At 37.5% G+C, this 25,111-nt stretch overlaps 1 protein-coding gene across 1 annotated transcript in view; it reads right to left on the reverse strand.

Annotated features, from left to right (window-relative positions):
• The window catches only part of LRP1B (low density lipoprotein receptor-related protein 1B), a 614,444-nt gene that overhangs the window by 364,239 nt on the left and 225,094 nt on the right, over window positions 1–25,111 (reverse strand). Inside the window, exon 7 of the mRNA XM_009319022.1 lies at window positions 5,443–5,605. Coding sequence (XP_009317297.1) covers window positions 5,443–5,605 — 163 coding nt within the window. The remainder of the gene's footprint in view (window positions 1–5,442; window positions 5,606–25,111) is intronic.

Below are 25,111 nucleotides of genomic sequence, written 5' to 3' on the forward strand. Positions count from 1 at the left end.
CTGTCTTTATCTCAACCCACGAGTATTCTCACTTTTACTCTTCTGATTCTCTCCCCCATCCCACTCGGGGGGAGTGAGCGAGTGGCTGGGGGGGGCTTAGCTGCCAGTTGGGGTTAAACCACAACAAATTGCCAGCCCAAAACTCATTCTATTTATATCTTCACGGGGGAAAAAAAAAGAAAAAGAAAAGAAAATCTCTTTGACCTCTTAAGGGTTGTTTTCCATCCTCTGGCATGGCTTTTCCATACCCCAGGCACTATCTCCTGTGCATAGCGCTCTAGCAAGGAAAACTTTTGGTTCAATGTTGTGTAAAACCTTTCCCATTCCCTTGTCTTTTTAGTGTGAACTGCTCAGTGGACCTTACATTACATTTCAGTCTTTCCGACAAATGCAAACATCCCAGAAGGATAATCATACACAGCTTGAGTAAGAATATACGCAACAAGCAGCTAATCACTCTGGATGATAACAGGGTTCACATATGACCAACCTCCAACTTCGTCCTCTTACGCCTACCAGAATTATTTCAGAAGTAGAAAAAATCTACAAGTAAAAAGAAAAACTTTAAAAGGCAGAAACAATTGTTTCTGATGATTTTTCTAGAGCTTCTCTCAAATATGGTATTTTAAAGATGCTGCTTGACTCTCCCCTTATACAGAAGGCTGCATTTTAAAATGTCATCTTACCCCTTGCTTTCTCCTATTTTCTGAAATTTTAGACTGAGGTCAATTTCCCTACTGTGTTTCAACAATATCATTATGTATTATTAATTATTATTATTATTATTATTATTATTTTCATACCGCAGCTTTGATTTTAGCACAGAAAAATCTGTGCTTAGAATCCTTAGAATTGAAGAGGAAGTTAATGGAATAATATTTTTATATTTTTTCCTCAGAACAAATTTCTGAGATGAGGAAGAGGAAAACTTAAGCTATTAATCTTCCCTTGTTTCCCTTGTTCACCTTTGTGGATCAGAAAGGTATCAACTGATTCCTATTACAGACTTAAAATGCAACAGAATAATATTTTTTTTTCCTGTTGTGCAGTTGCTGTTTTTTTTTTTCCTGACTTATGTCTTGGTAATGTTATTATGAAGAAATGGTACATAACACCATAACGCATTAATAGATGTTGTTCTTCTAACATCATCATATCACAATCTCTTCCTGTATGCATTTACAAATGTTGTGTGAAAGAAATAAGCAGAGCTTGTGGGGTTTTTTATTTCTACAACATAGCAGAAGGAAAAGCCGATTAAAAGATTTATTAAAATATTTACATGACACACACTGTTGCAGTATTAAAGCGTGAGCTTGCTCCTTTTACAAATCTCTTTAGCAGTAAGTCTTTTCTCCCTATTGTTACTAATACAACTTTTAAATGGTAGTTACAAGTTTCAATGACTTCAGCCTGTAATTGGGCATCCTCTCCAACTCTTCTCTCCCTCCTCCTCCTCTCCCCCTCCAGTATGCCTTGCCTTTATAGTGATTCATGCAGGAGACGTCTAACCCGTTTCCTCACTCCCAGCACTTCTCTACACTCTGCCCTGCGTATCTTCCCACACGCCAGCTTTGCTCTGCACATCCTCTTTGTAATCTCACCCTACGCACCCTTTCTCCACACATCTCCTTATATTTGGAACAGTTTTGTAAGTGGGTGCTAGATCAATACCCTCCGCATTTCAAACGTTCTCCTTAAAATTCATCATTTTCCATACGCCTATGAAATATAGTAGAAAATTATGCTCGGCATCCCAAACAGCATCAGAGCCATCATTACAAGTCACACATTACTGGAACCAGAAGTAGCCCTGAGCCCTATCTGCTATTCCTGCCTTTCCCTATTTCCTGGCATTCCCAAAGAAACCAGAAAATGGGTCCGAGGAGAAATTACAACACTGATATTTATATTACTCCGTGTATGGTAGATGTCCAAGCAGTACAATCAGGACTGAACACTTCAAGTGCTCATGGTGGGAGGGAACTGCAGTATGTCCCTACTCCAATGCATTTTTCCTTTGTAAAATGTTGCTATGCATTCTCCGCTGCCATTGTGGTGCAGTGGAAGGCAACAATTTACCTTGAACACGGGAGGTAATTTACAGTATAAATATGCAGATGTACACAGTTAGCAATGCATTCTACAGTATTAATTCCTAATGTTCATGAATGCATCCAAATATCAGAAAACTTAAACAACATGCATTTTACGCTCCCTATTAAATAGAAGGAGATACTGAGACATTAAAAAAAAAAAAAAGCCTTGTCTATAGGCATTTAACTGGTGGGTGGCAGAGCTGGGAAAGAACCGAAGGCTGATCTATCCTCTTGTGAGTTTTAAATGTATCACCTTCCCTATCATATATGTACAGTGATCAAAGTCTCATGAATATGCAAGCTGATTGCCACACTAGCTGGAATCCTTTAAAAAGAAGTCATTCCCCACGAGTACAGCAGACCTCCACTGAAGACCTTAGCTGGAGATAAAATCATTCTAACTCAGCTCACATTTGTTTCATGTGACAGTCCTCAGCACCATCATCAATTTTACACCAATTTCAAGGACCAGTAGGAGTAACAGCTTCTGTTTCTTGACCACTGAAGAAAAGAAGTCCCATATTAAAATTTGTCAAAACTATGAACTGCAGACATAAGGAGCCAAACATCTTTCTTCAAAGACATTTGATAGAGAATATATTATTGCAAAACAATTTATTCTCCCTCTCTGTTTCTGATTGCCACTTTATTTCCTACTAGCATTGTCCTAGCGGGTTCTTCAATATACGCTTCACTGACAGGTCTGGACTCTGAAATACTCACAGCGATCAGCAGAGACACAGCCGTTCCCTCTGGTAATGGCCTCCCTAACACAGGTCCGATACTTACACTGTGCTACTCTTAAGTGAAAATTAGTTGACGCAGCAGATGAGTATCAGTACTGCAAAACCTCTAACTAGGTAAATTATTAATTAGTTGTTTGGGGGGGAGGGGGTTTGATTTTTTTCCCTGAATTTTTTAAGTGGGCTTCCATTAGGCATAGTCTGGAATAACCAAAAAATGAAACACAGTTCAGATTGATAAAAATGCTGAAATCCTAAACCAAAGTAACAAGCTTAGCTTAGAAACATAACAAACATGCTTGTTCAAGAGGTTTTTGAATAGCAGAATCTTTCTTCTCTCAATTTAAAGTTCAGTTTTAGAAAAATAAAATAAGTTCTTTCATTCATTTTATGGTATGAAATAAGCTTAGTAGCTCAAGTTCCATTGTAAGCTCACGGAAGTATATATAAAGCCATCACCACTGAACATCTAACAAAACTCGCAGGCACAGAGATGTAAAATTAATCACACAAAATACATTCTTGAGTGCAACGAGGGGAACCATTTGGAATGAAGAAATTTTCCACTGGTGCCTTAGTTCTTCTATTGATAAATGCAGGATTTCTGGTTCACGAAACAGCTAAATGCATAACAGCACAGATGTGAACATGTAAGAATAGCAGGGCTTGACCCTGTACTACTACAGGAAGTTTATCACAGACATAAAGGCTTGTGATCAAGCTCTGAATTCCTTAGCGTAGGAAATGGTTTTCTCTCTGAGAGTGTACCTTCAGCTTGTAGAAGAACACTGGCGCCAATGAACATATTATGACAGCAATACATGTTACAGGAGCAAATACTTTATAATGCAATTACATTTAATACCTTAATTTGTAATTCTTATAGGAGATAAAACCTCCCAGAACAGCCTGGGGTTCATATTTAAATACCAAAACAAACCCCAAAAATGTGATTTATAATCATATGCTTACAGTGTACAAACATAACTACCTTAAGAAGCTATTGCACACACACTTTTATGCAACTCGCTCATTCAGTGTTCAACTTGCAACATCTTTTTAGTATGGATGTTTTTGTGATTCTTTAAATAAAATCAAACCATCAAGTTACCTAGACAGCAATATCATACTAATACTTCAACACAGAAATATGTCTCAACTGCTATCAGCATGAAAGAGTAAAAAGAAAGCAAGAAAGACCAAAAAAAATAAAAGGAACAAAACATTTTTAAGTAGCCAGAATGCTTTTGGATTATCTGTTTGCATTCTGTACCAAAACCCAGTCACAAACAAGCAGAACCAATATATAAGTTGGAGCTTTTCAGTTAAAACATATGTTAGATATCCAATTAACAGGACAACGTATGTCAGATAATTAATAAAACTGCCAATAAAAACAGTAAAGAAGTAACTCCTGAAATGCAAAACGTATTCTAAGAGAATTTTCCACCCATCATGAAATAAATTGGTATTGCTATATGAAGAATCACACTGTGAAATATCATAATGACTTCTGGTTTTCCTACAAGCCAGCACTTACATCTACACTACAATAGACACTATTACTCTCGTATATGGCACTGAAAAAGGCACCTATCTGAATAAGAATGGTTTGTAGCTGGCAGATAACAAACAAAGGAAAAACAGCCTCTCTTTTTTCCATTACACCCCTCCTCACAGAATCAAAGGGCTGGATACAGTTCTTACATCCCTGACAGATAAGATTAGCTAATGACAAGCTTTGGACTCATCTAGTAAATCCAGCAAAGGATATACAAGCAAACGTATAGAAAAAAGGCTGCTGTTGGCAAATTTGAAAGCTTCAAGTTCTTTCAGATCAGAACTCGCAGAATATCAATTTATACATGAGTTTTTATTTTTCTTTTAAAACAACTCTGCAGTCAGATCAAGTCAAGCTTACCATCTGCTGCAGATAGAAATACAGCTATATTCAAGAATTACATTCTAAAACTTCTTCGTAAACTTTACATGCAAGCTGTTCTTGTCAGAATTAAAGTCATTGTGATAATGCATCTTAATATTCAACCAGGCTTTAAATAAAGAGTGACAAAAGTCCACATATGGATGACAAGCTGTTCTACAGTAAATATTTTTGTATTTATTGAGAAGGGGCTTATGGCAGTTTAAGACATATTCCACCAGGCTACTACTTACAGACTAATAAAAGCAAGACAAAATCCCTGTTCTAAAACCCTCACCGAAATTTAGTTTTTAAATTAACTTGATCCTATTCCTATTCCTATTTAGTTATGCTTTTACTTCATCATTCCCTTGAAAACTTTTCCCAGCTGGTGGCTCTTATAGAACGGAAGACTTTAAGCACCCCGTATTTTAAGCAAGGCTTAAAAGTGACACTGAATGTATCTATGGAAGAGATAAAGCAAATACAATGTAATTTTACCATTATAGCTGACCCTCTAAGGCGGAGTAAAAATTCTTCCACTTTTTTATGTAATTAAACTTGGTAAAGCCATTTCCAATATTCCTGCAACTGAGGGAATACAGTATATAAACCCCTCAAAAGTTCCTTTTCCACATACTCATATAAAATAAATCCTAATGCAGATAAATAATCTTACCCTGATGTTGGATCAACAGCTATGGCCTTAGGGTTATTAAGATCCAGCTCGATGAGGGTAATGCACACTGATCCATTCTGGTTGCAAACGAAAATCCTGTCACTGACGTGATCCACAAAGTAAAAATTTCCAGTGATCCAGTCGATTGCTATTTGCTGTATATCTGCCAAAAAAAAAGAAAGGAAAAAAAGCTCAGAAGTGCAATTGTAATACAAATAACTGCACTGCTAGCTGTTTCACCCAGCAGATGCTCTACTCAGTTAAAGAGCTCAAGCTGTTTTTACGTGTATTATATGGTATATAATAAGGAATCCAATTCTCAATACACATTGGTTGGAGAGAATTTTTCCTTTTTAAGTACAAAAGTCTGATTGCAACTTCAAGAGCATGAAAGATACACATTTGTTTGTAGTTCTCTTAAATATTTTAAATTTTGTCATCGTGATTTTTTTTGTGGTATATTCAGAAGCAACACCGCTGAATGGTGGTGCACCTGTGAAACAGGGGTCCGAAACGCTGATGGTAGCAGATCGCAGTGGGAAGGCAGCCTCTGAAGTTAGTGTTCTAGGATGTCTGTTACAGCGTGGGGATGCTACACTGATAAAGCTTGTAAGAGTTTATTAGTTATGTTTAAAGGGGACTAAAACCAGATAATAAATACTTCACAGAAATTAAAAAAAAACTGTGTGTAGATATGCATGTCTAAAACCACCGTATGTAATAGCAGACATGCGTGTGCATGCATTCATTTTCATTTCAATTACTTTTTTTTTGTAGTTCTGAGAAATCTGGATGCTGCCAGATTTCTGATTCAACTGCCACAATAAGTAGCATCAAAGTAACTGTCTGCGCGATACTTATATAGGGAAGTTTCTTAACAATGATGCTGGGAGTTTTCCTTCTCGGGACACTAGGGTAGCTTCACAACTGCCTAACACAAGTGTTTTAAAACAGTCAGTTCTTTTTCTTGTGGGATCCTGGAACCACTTTTTGTAAATGTCTTCTAAATCCTGCATTTTTCTTATAAGTCCATCTACCTGTCCCTACATAGTCTTACTGTTACAGTAAGCAAAAGTATAAAGAAGCGCAAAAAATGTAAAAGATTTCTTTATTTCTTCTTCTTGTTGACAGTACTCTATTGATACCACCCTGTCAGATTGAATTAGTTATTCTTAAATGAAGAACTTAGTAACAATATTTCCTGTTAAATATTTTCAATGATGTTAAATATTAATGATTTTTTTATTTTAAAAGTGTATATTCATTATATTAAAATGGTTTCAAAACACTGCTAATGTAAGTTGCAATTTTTTCATGATGACAGAAGCCAGAGGTAATAAAATATCATTTCACACAGCAGCTTTTTTTTTGTTGTTGTTATTTTCAGTTTTCTCTATTTCTATCATCCTTCACAAGTTGAATTTTTAGGGTTTTTTCCCCCACTCCAAGAAGAACCTGTTGCTACCATCACATACAAGCTGCATTGGAGATTATAAAGTAAACTTTATTCAGAAAGAAATTGTAGTCATCAAGTTTTTGGCAATAAGTGAGGGCTTATGAGTCATGCATTTGATAAATACTTAAAATAGATGTGAAGACTCATGTTGTCCTTCAAAGTGCAGGTAACATAAACAAGATTTACTCAATAAAATATCAGGAATAGCTTCCAGCTGTATCCCATCTCAGCCATCCCATTACACAGTTCACTGCTGTCTCTTCTATCTCAGATTTCTCTCCTTCCGCTATTCATTTTCCTTTTAATTTAAAGCGTATATTATGCCTCTTCCCTTCTGATAGCTCCTATTACAAAGATATGCTGAGCCAGAATAAAGAAATGCTCCATTTAGTCCAGTATCCAACCTCCAGAGGGGGCCAATGTCAGGTGCACTATGAGGCATACGCGAGCACTAATATATTTTAGACAATAGGGAGCAAAAGCGTTTTTTTTGCCTCGTCCAAACAAAATAGAGGACATGCTTTTAAAAATATCAGAAAAACTCTGTCCCTATGGAAACTGGCAATAGTTGAACATTTTCAATGTGTCTGCTTTCTATTTCCAGAAGTTGGATTCATGGAATTAAAGTTTATGGCTCACAGATTCAGTGAGACTTTTGAAAATTGAACACAGGCTTCCATGTAATAGAAGCAATTCTGAAAACATTATTTGTAAAGAGTGAAAGTTAAAAAAGGGATTCAATTTTAAATATTTGTAGAAATAAAACTAGTCATTAAATTCCTGCAATGAGAGCTCTGGAAGATTGCTATACATTGGGAAGTGGACGAAAAGGAACAAGCTTAAGTAGCAGCCCGCTGGAGGAGGGTACTGTTTTCTTCTACTGAAATCATACAGTCTAAATTCTACTCTAGTTGATGACATTATGTCACACAAAAAACCACACAAAAAAGTACCTATTTTTACATATATGCGTTATATACCCAAAAGGCATGGCACACACAGATTATTAGATCTGTTAACACAACTATACTCATATTTATAAAATGTTGGCTGTATTTTTTCCTTAGTTATTCTTTAACATACCACAAGAAATAGCACTAAACAGGTTTTTTATATGGAAAACAAGGATAATTAATTGAAGGTCATATTAGAGAGAACCATTTGCATCAAACAGTTAAAACTGAGGTTGCTCAGCAATCCAGGAAAAGTGAGGCATGCAGGAGCAGTTTTACCCCATAACCTTCGTGCAAAGGCTTCAAAAAGTATTGGCAGCTCTTAACACCAATTTACCCGATTTCCCTTCCCCAGCAGGTTGTCTTTGGGAAGGGCATGGAGGTACCAGCAGCACAGGCTATATGAGAGACCTTGGCTCATCACAGCTGCATTCCTTGTAAAGCTGTTCATTGCAAAGCATGCTATGCTTAAAGACTTCATCACATCGTTTCCAGAAAAAGAGGCACATTAATTCACATTTTTCTTCGGAAGTCTACTGCATGAAATGGAGGAGAGAGCTCCCACTATGCAATGAACAATTCTCTCAAAAATAGACCTTCTGGGGCAGTACATCACTGTAATCTAGTAATTAACCTGGACATTCAACGCAGAGTAGCATTTGCATTTAACAGTTACAAACACGTCGTGTATTGCAGATACCATTGATCTGGTTTGGGTTTTGTCTTCTTTGTACCATGTGCTTTGCGGTGAATTGGACACATCCAGTCTCTCACAAGAGAATAAGTTTATAAAGAATCGTCCAAGTCCACTCCCCCATAAAATTATATTCTACATGAAAAATCCACTTAGCTAGCAGATAACGTTTTTATGAATCAAACTTTTAATCTCTATGGTTTCGCCAGCAGCTATGCATTAAGCTGCTTTGAACGGCTCTCCAGCTATCGCAGAAGTTGAATGCACTGTATACCATAGAGATAAGGTTTTGGTTGCACTAGGGACTTTTGAAATATATGTAACTTCTTGTACTCAAGAAGTTATTGAATTCATTTCATGCCTATTTCTGGATTCATATATTAAAACCCAATATGTACAGATGTCTAGTCCACTCACATCTTTAAAGTAATTAATCTTTTTTTCTTTCATTCACACAGTTTCAGAAGTCTCTAAAAATAAATGCCTCCCCCTGAAAACAAATGTTTTTTCTGAGCAATCTTGTATATATTTTTGAGGGTTTTTCCTATATTAATAACAGTTTCCTTGGAGCATTTCTGCCCAATGTGACCATCCGTCCTTTATTGCTTTCCAAAAACTAGGATTTCCTCTTAAGGACTTCATAAAGGATAGCTGAGAAATCATACAGTCTAAATTCTACTCTAGTTGATGACATTATGTAAACCACGGGCACTAGCAAAAGTGTGGCGAGAAGTAGGCTTTGTCTATTTTTTTAAACACACAAATATTATTATACCTTTAGAGAAAATAGCAATTTTATATGAGGGTGGCTAAATCTTCAAAGGGTACTGGAAATATATGTCTTATGGCCAAAATATAGTTCATGAAAATCAGAGCCACGCCGAATGACTGTCTTCTTTCACTTTGATTTTCAAACATATATCTTGTACCGTATGCATTACTACATTTATTTCAATTTCAAATCAAGACTTGCACAAGAAGACCTCAGTTAACAGAAGAGAGGGAAAAGCAGCGCCATATTCTTGTATTACAACTACTGTTGTAAAGGAGGATTCAGCACATGTACTGCCTATTAAAATCAATATTATGTCAACAGATTCCATTTTTTCCAGATGTTGAAGAAAGACTAGAAACAGAAAAATTAGTAAGCTTTCTCCACTGATACACTTCAATACAGGCATCCTTTTTTTTTAATGTGAGAAATTATCTGAGCAAACTACTCGGTGGAACTCATAGTAGATGGAGTCTTTTTTAGAAACTTCTGAGTGGACTGGGGAATGGTTTTGGATGAAATAGACTTTAAATTAAAAATCCTCAGTGCACTCTCCATATGCTTCTGGTTAATAATGAAAGAGAGCGACAACCTCTCTCTATTTTAAGGGAAAGAACTTAACTTGTACTGCCTTATATACTTAACATTTTCCTTGCTCTGAACATGACTGCAATGAGGACTGCCTAAAGGAACTTGGAAATCTACTCAAGACTCAAGATGCAACAATTTCATTGACAGTTACTATGGGAAATTAGAACCGTGATTCATTCTTTGTCTTTGGGCATGGTTTTGGACCTTTTTTTAAATATATATATATATAGCAATTCAGTATTGATTTCTTGCTTGCATTTTCCCAAAATTAATGTATATATTTGAAAATGCTTAAAAGTAATCTGTATTTTTGTCACAAAATTTTTTTTTTCTTTTGCAAAAGTCGATCTTAAAGGAAGAATTATTTTGATTTACCCAAAAAGCTAAAAAAAAAAAGATACTAATTTTTCTTCCATAAGCCATATACATCTCTGCTGAAGGAACATAACATCCAGACTTCCACACAGAAAGTATTCTGGGCTTGCCTGGGGGGAGATGAGAGAAGAGGAAGTGGTTTAAAAAGTGGTGGTTGTATCTTCAGTAACAGAGCATGGGTGGGCAGGTACCCTGACTCCCCTTGACTGCAGCCTCGAAACCGCAGTTGCGGGGAGGGAAGTGTTTGCTACTCCTACTGCACCGAAACATCAAATGTTTATTTTATGGAAATCTTTCCACTTTGCGGAGAGCAGCTGAGCGTTGTCACAGGTAGTCAGGTCTGCTAAGAGTCACTTGTTTAATTTATTCTATTATACGAGCAGGGTAGTTCTGAGGATTGTGCAACAGTTGTTTGGACGGTTGGCCATATGCTAGGGGAATAAACGCTTCGGAGAAGCAAGAGAGGATCGCTGTAATAAAACTTTCAGGAGCTTAACATTTCTGTAATGAGCATCCTAACACATGGAAGATGTCAGTATAGTCCCTAACGGTCATGCAATATAGGAGTGCAAGGGTGGTACTGCTCAAGTGCCTCGTGCCAGGAGGAGTCACCTTCTGGTCCCTCTTTCCCCAAAGGCCAGGACAACAGATCTGCAGATCTCCTAGGCATGTTCACACCCGCTTACTCTACAACCTGTTTGCCTCTGGGGCTCGCTTTCATAAACCAGACTGGAGTAAATAAGAGTTTGCTTCACTGTATTTTGACTAAGGAAGCATCTCCTGCTTCCTGCTAAAAAAAGACAGAAACAAAGGTTAAACAAAAAAGATTAATCTGGAAGCCAAAACCACAAAAAATGAGATAACATGAAAAATAAGTAAAAATGGGACAACATATTTGAGACATTTTGCTTTTCCCTATGTTTTCTCAATCTTCAGGCTGTATTTTTTCCACATATATGTATTTTACTTCTCCACTAATAGAAAGCTGCTTTAATTTTTTGACTGAAAGCTGAGATTTTAGCAGGTGAGGCTTTGTGAATTGTGTAAGATAGGTAAATGATAAAAGTGCCAGGCATGGACAGACCTGTTTAGTTTAATTTACTACCTATTTAGAAAAAAAGAGATAAAATTAAGTATTTGCAAAGAAACCAACGCATTTTATTCCAAAGAAGAAGAGCAAGCAGCTTGGGGATAGGCTTTTTGCCTGCACCTGAGTAAAAAGACAAGTTTTGAACAAGACAAACAGTAGCAAGCCTTTCTTTTTCTAAAATAGGCAGTAGTGGTGAGACCAGGTAAATAGTAGCTAAACACGCTTAAATGACAGGCTGTGAAATCTTGCAGAAGCACTGCCTTTGCTGTGCCTCTCTTCTGAGAGTAATGTTCCTAATTAGCAGCCCAGATAACCTTATACTGACACTGTGCTTGGGAAAGTTAAGCTGGCATAGATTTTTCTGTGCCCCTTCTACTGACAGCAATTTCCCGTAATTATGTCTGCAATGCCATTTACGAAATATGATTTTTATTAAAAATGTCACCATTCAATAAGTTAGACACACTGGTGTCTAAACTTTTAACAGCCATGTCCCGAGTGATTATTGCATATGTTTAAAAATGAAAAATCAAATGAAAAATATCCATCTATCTTTTCCAAATGACTCATCCTCAAATATTTAATTCCTTTGAATTAAATCAGCCTTCTCAGATGCGGTTTGTAAAGAGTATAATGCAAAACCTAAACCATACTAAATTTAAATAAGCACTCTAAAGCATCCAGACTTCAAGTTCCTCAAAAGAAAAGAAAGCTTTCCCTCTTGTTTGCTGAGTAACATAATTTAAATTTCAATAAATTGAGTTACTGTTGAAAATACAGTTCATATTCTTCCAACCCTACAGGATATTAGAAGATACCACTTTAAAAACCTATAAATGTGAACATTTAGACAATAGCAGTTTCCCCAAGCTGAAGAGTTGTCAAAAATATGAGCCTAATCTAAATATTATGAATACTTAGTGAAAGCATTCCGATAGCACATGAAGACACCTAGTCTCTCAGAGACGTAGTCTATCCAGTCACTCAGAGATTCAATCGTTCAGCTTCCAACTAGGTACAGACGAGAACATGTTTAGGCACTTACTCCATATGGGCATTCCTCTTTCTGTTCAAAATCAGACTTTTATCCTTCTACTGGATGGAACCCACTTATCAAGAAGATAAGATCCAACACCTGAAACTTCACACAATTTAGGAGTTTCTAAAATTAGCAGTTCCATACCTTTCAAAGGACTCCATGAAGACCATGACACAGCCTGGCCTACAAGATCCCTGTCAGTCCTCACATCTATGAATTAATATGTGAGATAAGATATGGTCATACAAGCCAGTTTTGGGGCCTCTAAAGCAGTACAGCAGATAGCTATGTAAGTTTGCTGCTCAGCTCAAAATATAATATTAGCCCACCCGGTGGCCCTGTTCTACCTACATCTTGCCTTGCCATAGTCCTATTGTACACTTCTATTTCTACAGAAGCTAGACATTTTCAGGTTTTTTATGGCTTAGTTTCTTAGGCCGCTATGAGGCATGTTACTACAGACGGAAGTCCGGCAATAGAGTATTATTAAGACAGACATGCTATAGTACGTTGGCTGAGGTTGAACATTGAGTAGGTACTGAGAGAGAAATGCAGGTTTAACAATAAACTTCTTCCTCCCATTGGGAACCCAGGGATCTACAGAACAATAACAACAAAAAAATCACATCTTCCACTTCTAACAAATCCCTCTGTTTACATTCAGAGGAAATGTGATGATGGCGGACCCCAGGCATGCTTGGGTCTGTGCCTTTGCCAGGAATTTTAAAGCAGGGTAGCAAAATCTGGTCCTACATTTTTTAACAACATATTTCTTCTTTTACTCATGTTATAGAATGATTGTACCACACAATGCATCAAGTTTCCGGAATGAGTAAAATGAGTGAAACCTTCTGTTACTGGGTCTTGAGTCACAGGGTTGGCTGTGTTGCCAACAGATTAAACAAGCAAGGAAAAAGTGTGAAACAATGAAATACGGGCCTTATGAATGGCCCTATCTTTTAAACCTGAGTATTTTGATTTTTTAGAAGTGAATTTTCTGACATCAATCTCCTGTCAGAAACAAGTAAGAATAGTCAAAAACCGTAATGCTTCTAATTTCTGCATTACTGAGTTTCAAACACATTGCCCAGTGGTTGTAAACTTGTGGTGGGGTCCCAGTAGCCTGCATACATGCTGAACAATAAAGACAGATTTATAGAGGTACATAGCTATAACAGACTCTTTTTTTTTTTAACTGCACATTCAAAAGCTCCTTATAAATCTGCTGAGACTGTAAATCAAACCCAGTTATTTCCTTCAAAGCAGTTAAGTTATCCACGGTGAAAATTAAAGCATATTTCAGCTGCAATAGGCATCCCATCAAGCATGTGGACTAAGAGAACTACTGTGGGGAAAACGACGTGGCTACATTAGGCTGTAACACTTGCCTCGTTTAACCACCTTCCGTCAAAGGCAAAAGTCTACAACCTTCCACCTTCCTAGGACTGCCTGCCGCACGTATTATGAACTTCATAAACCATCGTCACACAAAAACAAGGTCACTTAAACATTTTCCCATAAAGACACTAAGCAGTAGATTATTACAATTTTAAAGATACGCCAATAAAATATGGAGTTACTTTTGCAACACAAAGTATTTAAGGAAGATGACTTCCAGAGAAAGTTTGAACAGTTACAGAACAATACCAAAGGCAGGCAATGGTGCTTTAAGGAATGCTTTTGGGGGGGATAATGTAGAAGTAAATTATCTTCATCAGCTCTTAAAGAAAGACATAGGGAACAAAGGAAACTCATATTGCACATTTTTTGTAGAAGGTAACATTGGTCAGACAACACTGGTTCACAGGATCTGGAGCATGCTGTAGTTTCTTGCAGGTAAAATGCAGGTCATAACGTTGTAGGATAATTTTATTTTGAGCCCACTATAGATGCTATTAGCAATATATGGTCTAGACAATATGAATATGCAGTACGTGACATGATCTAGTGCTATAAATCAATCTGTTTCTTTTCCCCAAAGGGCATTATTACATTCAATTTTAATCAGAAGGTAATACTGACCATGGAGTATTTCATTCTGATCTATAGATGTATTCATATTGGGCACAAAAGTCTTTATCTTCATCTCAAACATATTAGGGGAAAAGGAGAATACATTACACTTTACAAAAAAATTGTTTGCTAAAATAGATTTTATTACAGAACTTGTTTATAATATAATTAAAATCTGCATACGGAGTCTAATTTAAATCCAGCTGGAAAATTACAACTTAGAGAATACTAGAAAATTTTAAAATATCTTTAGTTATAAAAAATATAACCTACACAGTTAGCAAATATATACCTCATTGTTCCACATAATATCTCTGAAACAAAACCATATCGTGTACCTTACTAGACGAGATAGCCTCTTTTTTTAGGGTTGCTAAGGAAAGAAAAAGAAATTGCTTCTTATATTAAAGGACATTAAGCTGTTTTCTTCATCTTTTTCCCTCCCTCTAACAGAGGAATCACTGTCACCACCTGATGCCATCAGCACGCCTGTACTTCTGCAAAACACTCAAAACACTGTGCAGCACCCACTAATGTCACTTGCCTCATATTATAGTTTGAGCAAAACAAACAAATAAAACCCTTCATGTCTATGAACTGCCAACTGACTATAACAAATGCACACTCAAGTAATCATCGCCTTATCCTCCCTTTCTTCCTATCTGTCCTCTTCTTTTTTTCATCCATTAATTACATCTTTTCAATATCAAAACAGTAACCTTTGAGGAGAAGACTGTTATTTATTATAAGTGACCTGACCAACAAAGCAGACAACTGCCCAGACTTAAAATACAGGCATCGTTGATGCGCTTAAAAAAAAAAAAAAGTTATTTTTTCTTGCTAACTTATTTCCAGTAATGCAAGAAATAAAAATAAAACATGGGTTTAGAGTTATGCATTAATTATTTTTCTATCCATTTTCAACCAGGCATCAGGACACTGGTTTTTTTTTGCTTATTTATTTCTAGCATCATCACTATAGTGGTGGGATCCAAGTATTGGTCTACCTCAGCATTATTTTAAAATGGAGTACCACTACAGGTTCCATTAAAAAGTCTCATAAACCACTCAGCTGTTGCTTCCAGTAATATGGCTCAAACTCATTGCTCTTATATTTGCAGAACCTGAACTTTGCTTTCAGAAAGCTTCCAGCCCTTTCCAAAACTAGCCACTTTAGAAAGATATGAGGCCATAATCCCACCTCTTCTCAACTACAGAAGTCTTGTGTACTTTGTGCTAACTCCTTCTACCTTGTGTATCCCCTATCATTTTAGCATTTTAGTTTTTAAACCTCACAGCATCCCTATGCCATATGGAAATACTGTTATTCTCATTTTACGTTTAGAGGGGAAAAGACAAGATTACTTGCTAAATGTCATCCTGTAAGTCTCGGGAAAAACAGTGGTCTCCTGACTACCAGCATATTGCCTTTCTTCCTAAATCACTCCTCCTTTCATGTAAACAGTAAAAAGAATTTGTCCCAACACTTGCAAAGAAATACAGAGGAGAGACATAAATATGCATTGCATCCCTCCTCCAGGTCCCCTCTGCAACGTATGCTCTTGTCTTCCTTGTAGTAATATTTTTTGCCCACCCTAATGTTAAATTACTTGTGCGGTGAGTGATCCCACAGGCAGCAAGATGCACGGTGTTAATGCTCTCTGTGTTGAAGAGCGGAGCAGGAGCACGGCACCGGCTGCTGCCCAGGGTCCGCCTTCACCTTACCCAGCATCCTTCCCGCCAGCAGTCGGCTCTGCCTTGCACGAGGCTCTCCAGACAATTTGAGAGTTCATGCAGAAGTGTATTGCAATTCTTTTCGGAGCAGCTATCTTCAAATATTTTTTTGCTCAGTCTACTTTATGAAAGAATAATTGTTTGTCCAAGTATATGTTTGCAAAAGGAAAAATGCCAAAAACTCAAACTGTGACCAACTATTTTGGAAGATACAGAACGTGGATTACAGTGCATTCACAGACTGTTATAAAATATGTTCTTCCACTACTTCATCTTACTTGAGTCACCTTTTCCCAATGGCTTCGTTTCTGAAGGGAATGCAGTGGTTACGACTATTTAAAACAAATCTGAATTTTGCAACCAGTTGAATGACTCAATAACTAATCACTATATCCTCCAAAGAGTTTTAAAATGAAAATACATGTTTTCAGTATATTCATAACTAGAAGAGAAACAGCATTGATCTTTTTAAACACATTATACTTATCTCCTTATAGGTAAATATAAAAATACTCCCCCATATTAAAAGATGGAATCATATAAAGTAAAATAGCAACATATGACATGCAAGCAAGTCCAAAAAATGCCAAAAAGAGCGAGTCTCTGGAAATGCAAGTTGTGGCAAGTATCCCCACACACTCCTCAATCAGCTTATTATTTTTGCTTATAAAGTGTGACAGAGATTTTACGCAATTACACATGCAAAGACTATCCAAACTTTATCATCAGCCCGAGAACTGTCATGGTGAATGCCTAACCCAACACATCAAACTGCAGCTGTTCTGTGACATGTTGATAAAATGCAGGGCTTCAGCTTTGCGCAAACAGACAAACCCTTTTGCATATTCTGTCCTTTTCTTCTCATTTAATTACTTACAATGACCAAAACGCTTTTTTCCAAAACTAAGAAATTTATAAAGCTTAAGCCTGGCTTTAGCAAAAGTGATTTACTCCACTTAAAAGATTCGTTACATGTAATTTTTCAATTTCAGAATAAGTGCTTCACTAAAACCACCATTAAAAATTGTAAAGCCAACCCAAGATTTTATTTTATTCAACCTAACTGACAAATAGTGAGAAGGATAGGATTTGTTCGTCCATTTTATTTATTTCATAAAACTGACAGGATCCATAAGGTTTTCAGCATTTCAGGTTCTACTCCAAAGCTGAAGTCAAAAGAAAGTTTTAAATCAAATTTCTTGCATATTAAGTAGAAACCCACAAAGTTAGTTTTGTGGATTGAGAAGACAAAAATATTTCTATGAACTGGAGAGAATATTTTTGTGCTAGTCATTGCTTCTGCCATTCAAAGAAGTTAAAAACTGAAAAAAGAAATCATATATTAAACCCCCAAATCAGACGGTGGTTTTAATTCGCCATGTCCACCACAGTGTAAATAATAATCACAGTTTTATCAACTTTTGCAAACATGCAATTCCACTTTCTGTAAGAGCTCCTGATAAAGTACTAAGTAAAGAGCAAGCCCGTTATTTTGTTCTGACCCATACAAACTCTTTGGCGTGTCTCCGTCATAGACTACAGTTCAGCACAGAAACACCCAGGCTATAGTGAGTACCGAAAGCAGACTAGCCCAGAGCCCAAAGTCATACAGCTTATATAATTTCTGAAAAAGCAGTGACAAAGATGCTGCAACTGTTTTTTATTTTATCAGATACATAGCTTCTGATTTCAGCTTTACTTGGATTAATGCAATTTCTTATTCATTTATGAAAAGCATGATCTTTACTTACCCTTTTCCCTGTAGCAATACAAAGCATTAGATCAAAATATGAGCTGCAAAACACAACAATTAGTAGAGGCCACCAGCTAGATCACAACTCGTAATACTTGTGGTTTTATTCTAATACTCTCTTCATTGCATAAGATATGTAAAAAGATTTTTTTTCTTCCTGCTGCTTCCCCAAAAACATATAGCAGGCAGAGTTTTTCTATTACTACGCATCTGATATAGAAGGGCAAAGTCATAGTACATGTGATTAAGTCCCTAACTAACAGGGGTTGTGCCAATTCACTACCGGTCACTTCACTGATGTCCTGTAGACTCAGTTCTGTATATAGCAGATACAGCACAGTGCATTCCTAAAACTTCTCAGGCTCTTTGCTGAAAACATAGTGTTTCCTTATGATTTTAGCTACTGGATAAATCTCTACCTGAGACGACGGACTTTGGTCTGTAATTGATCAAGTGCTTCATAACGGGTACCATATTTTAGTATCAAAATATGATACCAGTTATGATGTTGGATGTAAAAAAAGAGTATTTTGGGTTTATAGATTTTCTTATGTCCCCTTCTTTCCTATAAAGACAAAAGTAGTTTTGAGGAAGCCACAGACTATTCTTTTTTAATTTTATTGCAATGTTGGTGCAACTTGCCTTCTATGATCTGTGTCTCAGAGAAAGTCTTTAGGAGGCAGAAGAACTAATTTTAATGACATGATCTGAAGTACATTATGTAAAAAGAAAGGTTTCTTGACTTCTTCAGTTGACTCTAGTGAGTTTTTTTGGATGAAGTCTGAATGAAGTATTTGCATTAATAAATTAATATCTGGAAGTAAGTGACAAATTTGCTGTCAATTAGTCTAATTGAAGCAAACTTGATTAGCATTGTATGTGACATGAATTTACAAAGAAATATCTCCACTTTTAGGAAGAAAACCACTAGCTATATCATAAAAAATGTGAAATTTATAAATAAAATAATAAAGTACCAGTAGAAAATGAAAAAGTTGATGCATATATAATTAGTTGATGGTATCTAATACTAAATTATTAATCAGATATTTTATTGCCATTGAAGACGGTTTCTAAGAGTGTGCACCTGAAGCCTCAAGTTCATAACCAACTTTACTGAAATGGGAAGGTTACAACTACATGTCTCCTATATATCTCCTATATACATCTCCTCCCTTAGAAGAAAGGCAGAAGGCAAGCTTCTGTGAATATCAAGGACATCTGAAGAGCCTGAAAGCTGTAGCATAAAGAGTAGAGGACTTTTAACAATTACTGTAGCTAGACAGTTGCTTAGATCCTGCATAGGATCAGAAGGGGATACAAGTTTTGGTTGTAAAAGGCAGCACCATTCTGTCCTTGTTTCATTTGCAGCACGTTACAAAAAAGAAAGGACTTTCTGGTTTCAGCAGACAGCAAAGAAAGTACTCAACCAGCACTGGAATCGGAGGAACGAGGGAGCACCTTTCCTGATCTCGGAGAAGGCTGTGCTATGCAAATGTCTGCATCTCCCTGGACATTTGCTCATTATTGAAGTCCACACTGAATTTACAGAAGCTGAACAAGTTCAGCTTTTGTGAAAATCATATTACAAAGAACAGTTCCAGTGACTACCAGGTAAAAACCAAAACGAAGCCAACATGGTACATATGGATGTCAAAGGCTTATGGGAAAATGTGTGTCTAATCTCATAAAACATATATTATTTAATTCCACATTTCAGAAAAGAATTATTTGTGGTTTGTTTTTTTTTAACTGACATTTCATTATTCTTGTACCTGGGAATATAAATGCATTTGTAAAATATTCACTACAAAACTGTGCATTTTGTATTTGAGGCAACCTAGTTATCTACACATTAGATTTTTACAGCCCCCACAACTATTTCATTCAATCTTCAAAACCTTGTTAACAAAATACAAGTGTTACTGTTTTACAGGCAGTATAATAATTCAATTTAATAGAGAGGAAGAGTCCCTCAGCATTATGCCTGTTAAAGATAAATGTACCTGTTTACTGATACTATGACAAAGTGTCCATTTTTTATTTACAAAATCGCTTGCTACTGTGGGAGATAGCCTGCTTGCTCTTGGATTGCCTCCCTGGTGCAAGAGCTTTTCTATCAAGGAGGAGCTGGGATGTAAGGAAGACACACAAAAGATACAGTCATGTCCCACTGTTAGGACAATAATGAAGCTAATTAAGATGGAAGTCCAAAAATGGTCAGCTAGGAAGCTGACAAATCGGGGAAAAGGGAATCTGACAATGCAGCACTGACAATAAGGACATGAAGTGACTTAGGCTTTGCAGAGACAGCATTCAGGAGACTGTCCCAGGCAGAGCCTAGGAATTTAGAGGGGGCGGAAGCAATCACAAATTTGCACTAAGAAATGCCATTGAGGTAAGACATTTTATTTTCTGTACTCAGTCTGAGTATTAACTGTCCAGGGCATGACTACTGAAAAGCATATAAAAAGAAAACACACATCATGCCAGCTATGGTAAGAACAGAAGGAGGGTTTGACTGATGTCAATGAAATTGTGGAAGCTGGATAAGTAACAAAGCTTGAAGAAATAGTAGTATTATATCTTTGAATGACTGAAAATTCCACTCTTGGTAATTAACAAGCAGTTAATAAATAGCTCTTGTGTCAGAAAGGATTAAGTACAGGTAACCTAACTTTGGAGGGAAATGCCACCAATTCAGAGCATCTGCCATGGAAACTTGTGCCTCAAAACAGCACAATGCAATGTTACAGGGACACTAGTTGAGCCGGTAGCACAATCCTCAAGTCAAATTGAATGGACTGTATCCCAAAGATGCACCAAAAGCAGACAGAACTTTCACAGCTAACATTTAGAAGCTCCTAATATATGCAAGGCCCTCTTAGGATCTCTGATATACAGCTCATATCTTAACACCATCAAGCATTGAGATACACACCCAAATATATGAATACTATTCATAAAAAGAGATAATGGATTTGCAATACCCAGCGTGGTCAAAGGATGATATCCAACTGATCATGCTTGTCGGAACAGAAAGGCCGAATGAAAAGATGTGAACTACCCTTATTCTTCCAGTAAATCTGATGATTATCAAAAAGGCTATGTATAACCAATAATCAGAAAAGACTAGCTAGGAGCTAAAGATAGGAGCATACTGATAAAAGGAAGTTTCTGTACAGGCCTGAGTCTCCAAAGGAGTCTTGTCATTACAGGGAGCAGAAAAACTGTACATAAAAGGACAATTATCAGATAGCATTGTTTCCTGCACTAAATAAAAGTCCATACTGCACCAGGAAAGCACCTCATCAAGGCTGTATCAAATACTGGATCAAAAGTTCTGTAAGTCCAGGTACACCAGAATAAGGAATGAATGTATGGACAGATGGAAAGATGATGCAAAGAAAACATTTCCCATGTCAGGCCATGGAGTATGGACATCCAACTAAAGATCCGGACTTGTGACTGCTCTGAAGGGGAATAGGTAAAAGCACATGGAAATTAAAAGAAAAAGTAAACATGGAAGCATATAAAAATCCCAAGAGACATTCAGGAAGACATGAGGGAAGACTCAGGAAAGATACAGTCTTACACATATGACAGTGATGGACCCACGTAACTACCTAAGACGGGGGCCAAATCTGGTTCCCCGTTAAGCATCACCAAGTTCCACAGCAGTCGTCTGTGCTGGAACCTGTGTGAGATCACATTCACAACTCACCTGGAAGAAGACATGAATAACAAGGTGATAAAGTCCAATAATGAAAATAAGGTTTCCAGAATAGTAAAGAGGAGGGTCAGATTTGAAGAACTGCAGGACCTCAGGAGACCGAGTGACTGCGCAGTAAAAGAAGATGGGAAATTCAAGCTGAATAAACATGAAATTCATGAGAAAAGTATCCTAGTGTTGTATATGTAATGATGGCTCTGTCTAGAGCACTTAAGAATGAGATATTGACACTATTAAAAAAAAACACAAAACAAACAAAAACCTTTGGACAAAGTAAGAAGGGTCACTAACCCAGAAACAGCATTTGTCCAGTCTTCCCAGAAATACAAGAACTGCAATGCAAAATCAGCCAGGGCTCTAGGAGTGCCAAGTGGGTGCCATATACAAGACAATATGCTGTGATATTTCTTTAGGATACTCTTCTCACATCCCATTCTGGCTCCCAATACTGTATCAGACACTCTGAACACTGCTAAAGTGCCATTTGAGGTGTAAATGACTTTTGACATGAAGCCTTCTCATTTCTATTCATCTTCTAGGAGGCCTGTAAGCATAGGCTGTCTATCACAGAAGAAAAAGAAAAATCACATTCTACAACTATATGACAGCTTATAACGCCTGTCTGGAGACAAACTTGGGGCAGACTTTATGTAGGAATAAACACCTCTCCCCAGATCTTCACAGTTGTTCTCCTGAGTAAGCCAAACTTTGCTTTGATTTCTCATGAATATTCACAGGCACTTCACAGGAAGGTTGCTGACAGAAGCCCCATCCCTAGTGTTCAGTGTTCCTTCAATGATTGAGCCTCATAATGACAAGCTAAATGACTGTAGCTATTCTGAACACAGCACTAGTAGTTGTGGTTAATCACTACTAGGAAGGGTTTTAGGTCGGGGGGGCAGAGGGGGGCAATTAGGGGGACCAAAACCACGGAAGAAAACAGGAGTGGAACCAAACACTGTTGGATCCTGGTCAAATCCTCTGGGCTCCCTGTCTGATGGTCTTCACAGCAACCACATCCAAAAAGTGGGTGAGCCAAAAAGTCAGCTTTGGCTTGTGCTTGTGAGGGCAAGGAGAAGGTGCTGGGTTCCACAAGCAGAGAGACGAATGTTTCTCCCCACCGGAGACTACCGACCCTCCATGCCCATCACCAACCTTGGAGCGACTCTTCCCCTGTGCTGCGGTAGGGCAGGCTGGGGAAGGCAGCTAGATTAAAACTGAATTAGTTACAGAAGAAGCAAGATGTTTCGTTTCATCCAGATCGGTCCTGTACAAGCACATCTGCCAACAGATGGAAGGCCTGTGTGCCTTCCAAGGAGAGGTAGGATCGACTGTCTGGAGGTATAAAACACCACAAGGTGGCAAAGCTAAACACAAGCACTGCGGGATTTGTACTGGTGTACTGTGATAACTGGATGCCAAGAAAACCTGAATCAGCCAAGCAGAAAATATCATGCTCTGAAGCATCATCCCAGAAGAGATTTTGTTATATTCTGCAGAATAATAGTGGCTAAAACCAAGGCCGTGCTGCCTGGTGCTTGTTTGGAGAGCATGTAAGGTACTTGGTACTTGTGATGATGGAGACACAAAATGCCTGTTAAAATGGGGAAGGAGGAGATTCTGTTATCCAGAAGATGCTGCTTTTGCTGGCCCCCCACTCCAACACACAAAAGCGTTAGTATAAGATTGCACATCATGGCTTGGGAAGGGCAGAAAATTATGAGAGATTTTCCACCTTCGTGCCATTAAAAAGAAGTTTTGCTAGTTTGGTCCTAGAAGTAGCACTTTACATAAATGATTGCTCCTGGAAGTCTTGCTCTGCTAACTGGAAGTGGACTGTGAGCTAGTGTAAAGTGTCAAGAAGCATGCCTTTTATTATGGGCAGTGGTTGCACAAGCCCGCCTTATATGAGAATCTTCCCTGAAAGCCTATTTGGCTCCAACACTGTCTGCATAAATCTTTCCAAGAGGAAATTTTCCAGCTTCTCTTCCAAAAAACTTCTAGGTCTTAAAAAGACAAAGATGAAACAACATGCCAATGCCTGGCCTTGGCTAAGACAAGAATGCCTGTGCTGACATTACCATGCCTACAGAAACCTATCCTTATTTAAAAGGATAAACCTATCTAACAGAACCTATCCATGATATAATAAATCTTACAAGCCTGAAACTAGCTTAATAACTAAGCACAAGGAACGCCATCACTGGAGTTGCACCCCGTTCTCCCGCAGCAAGCGACACCCGAGTGCAGGATCAGCCTCTCCGCCTTCTTTACCCTTATGCAGAATAAGGTAGAGATGCAGACCAAGATAACACTGCTCTCTTCAAAGGAATCTGGTTGTATCCACCTGGGCCACATACATACCAAAATGAATTCATATTGGACTGTCTTCTGAGGGAAAATGCTAGATGCTAAAGGACCGTTACTTATTTTCTTCTGTGAATCCAAATCATATGGTCACTACTTAAAGCTGGTAGTATATGACCTATCATGAAAACGAAGTCATTTTCATAGTCCCTGCTTTCCTAAATGTAGTCTTTTGTCTCAAAATATGATCTACATTCTTTGTTCCTAATTACGAGACTCACTTGCCTTCACTAAAACAAACACTTTGAATAAGTCCACTTCAAGCAGTCCCTATCACTTTGTACAACTGACTTTTCTACCACTTTTTGTGTCATACGCAGATAACATGGTTTCTTCCACTAACAAAAAGAACAGATTAGAAGACTGGGATTAAAAAAAAAAAATCAAAATTCCACAAACACTACTAAGAACACTTTTTCTTTTTTTTTTTTTTTAATACTTCTACGAATAGCCTCTTTCCTGTTCCACACAAACACACAAAAAGAGTTTCCTATGAAGAACAGACCTTCCATTTTCATGTGAATAACTCCACGGGCACGACCATTTATTTGGCTTGAGCTGCCAGAGAATGCAATTGCACTTGAAAACGCTCAGGCTGAAATTCTTGACAAAGAATTAAAATGAATTAATTTGCCTCATCAGAGGTAGTGCTATATAATGAAGATAAATAGCAGAAGTCACCTGATGGGTAACAGAAGGTGGAGGGAAGAAAAGGAAGAATTTAAAATGAAAACTCAATTTTGCAGTAGCCACAAAATGACCTATACATGTGTGCAGGCATATATAATAGATACAGTAACACCAGACCCCTGCCATGTCCTTGCAGACATAACTCCAGATATATGTCTGAAAGCGAAGATATTAATCAGGTGGATAATTTCTGCATTGAGTACTGGGGAAAAAAAACCAAACCAACAAATCTGCAACAGATGAGTTCTGATTCAATCTTTGGAAGTTATTATTCCCATAAGGAGCAGCATGTTGTCCGTGCCATCTCGTGCCTCAGATGCCCCAGTGAACCAGTCTGTTGACACCGTTCACTGCAGAGCTGTGAGCAGGAGCGGGACAAAAAGGGCTTTCACACTACTTGTCCCTCTGA

Source organism: Pygoscelis adeliae, unplaced genomic scaffold (genome assembly GCF_000699105.1).
Source record: "Pygoscelis adeliae isolate BGI_AS28 unplaced genomic scaffold, ASM69910v1 Scaffold222, whole genome shotgun sequence".
Classification (NCBI taxonomy): domain Eukaryota; kingdom Metazoa; phylum Chordata; class Aves; order Sphenisciformes; family Spheniscidae; genus Pygoscelis; species Pygoscelis adeliae.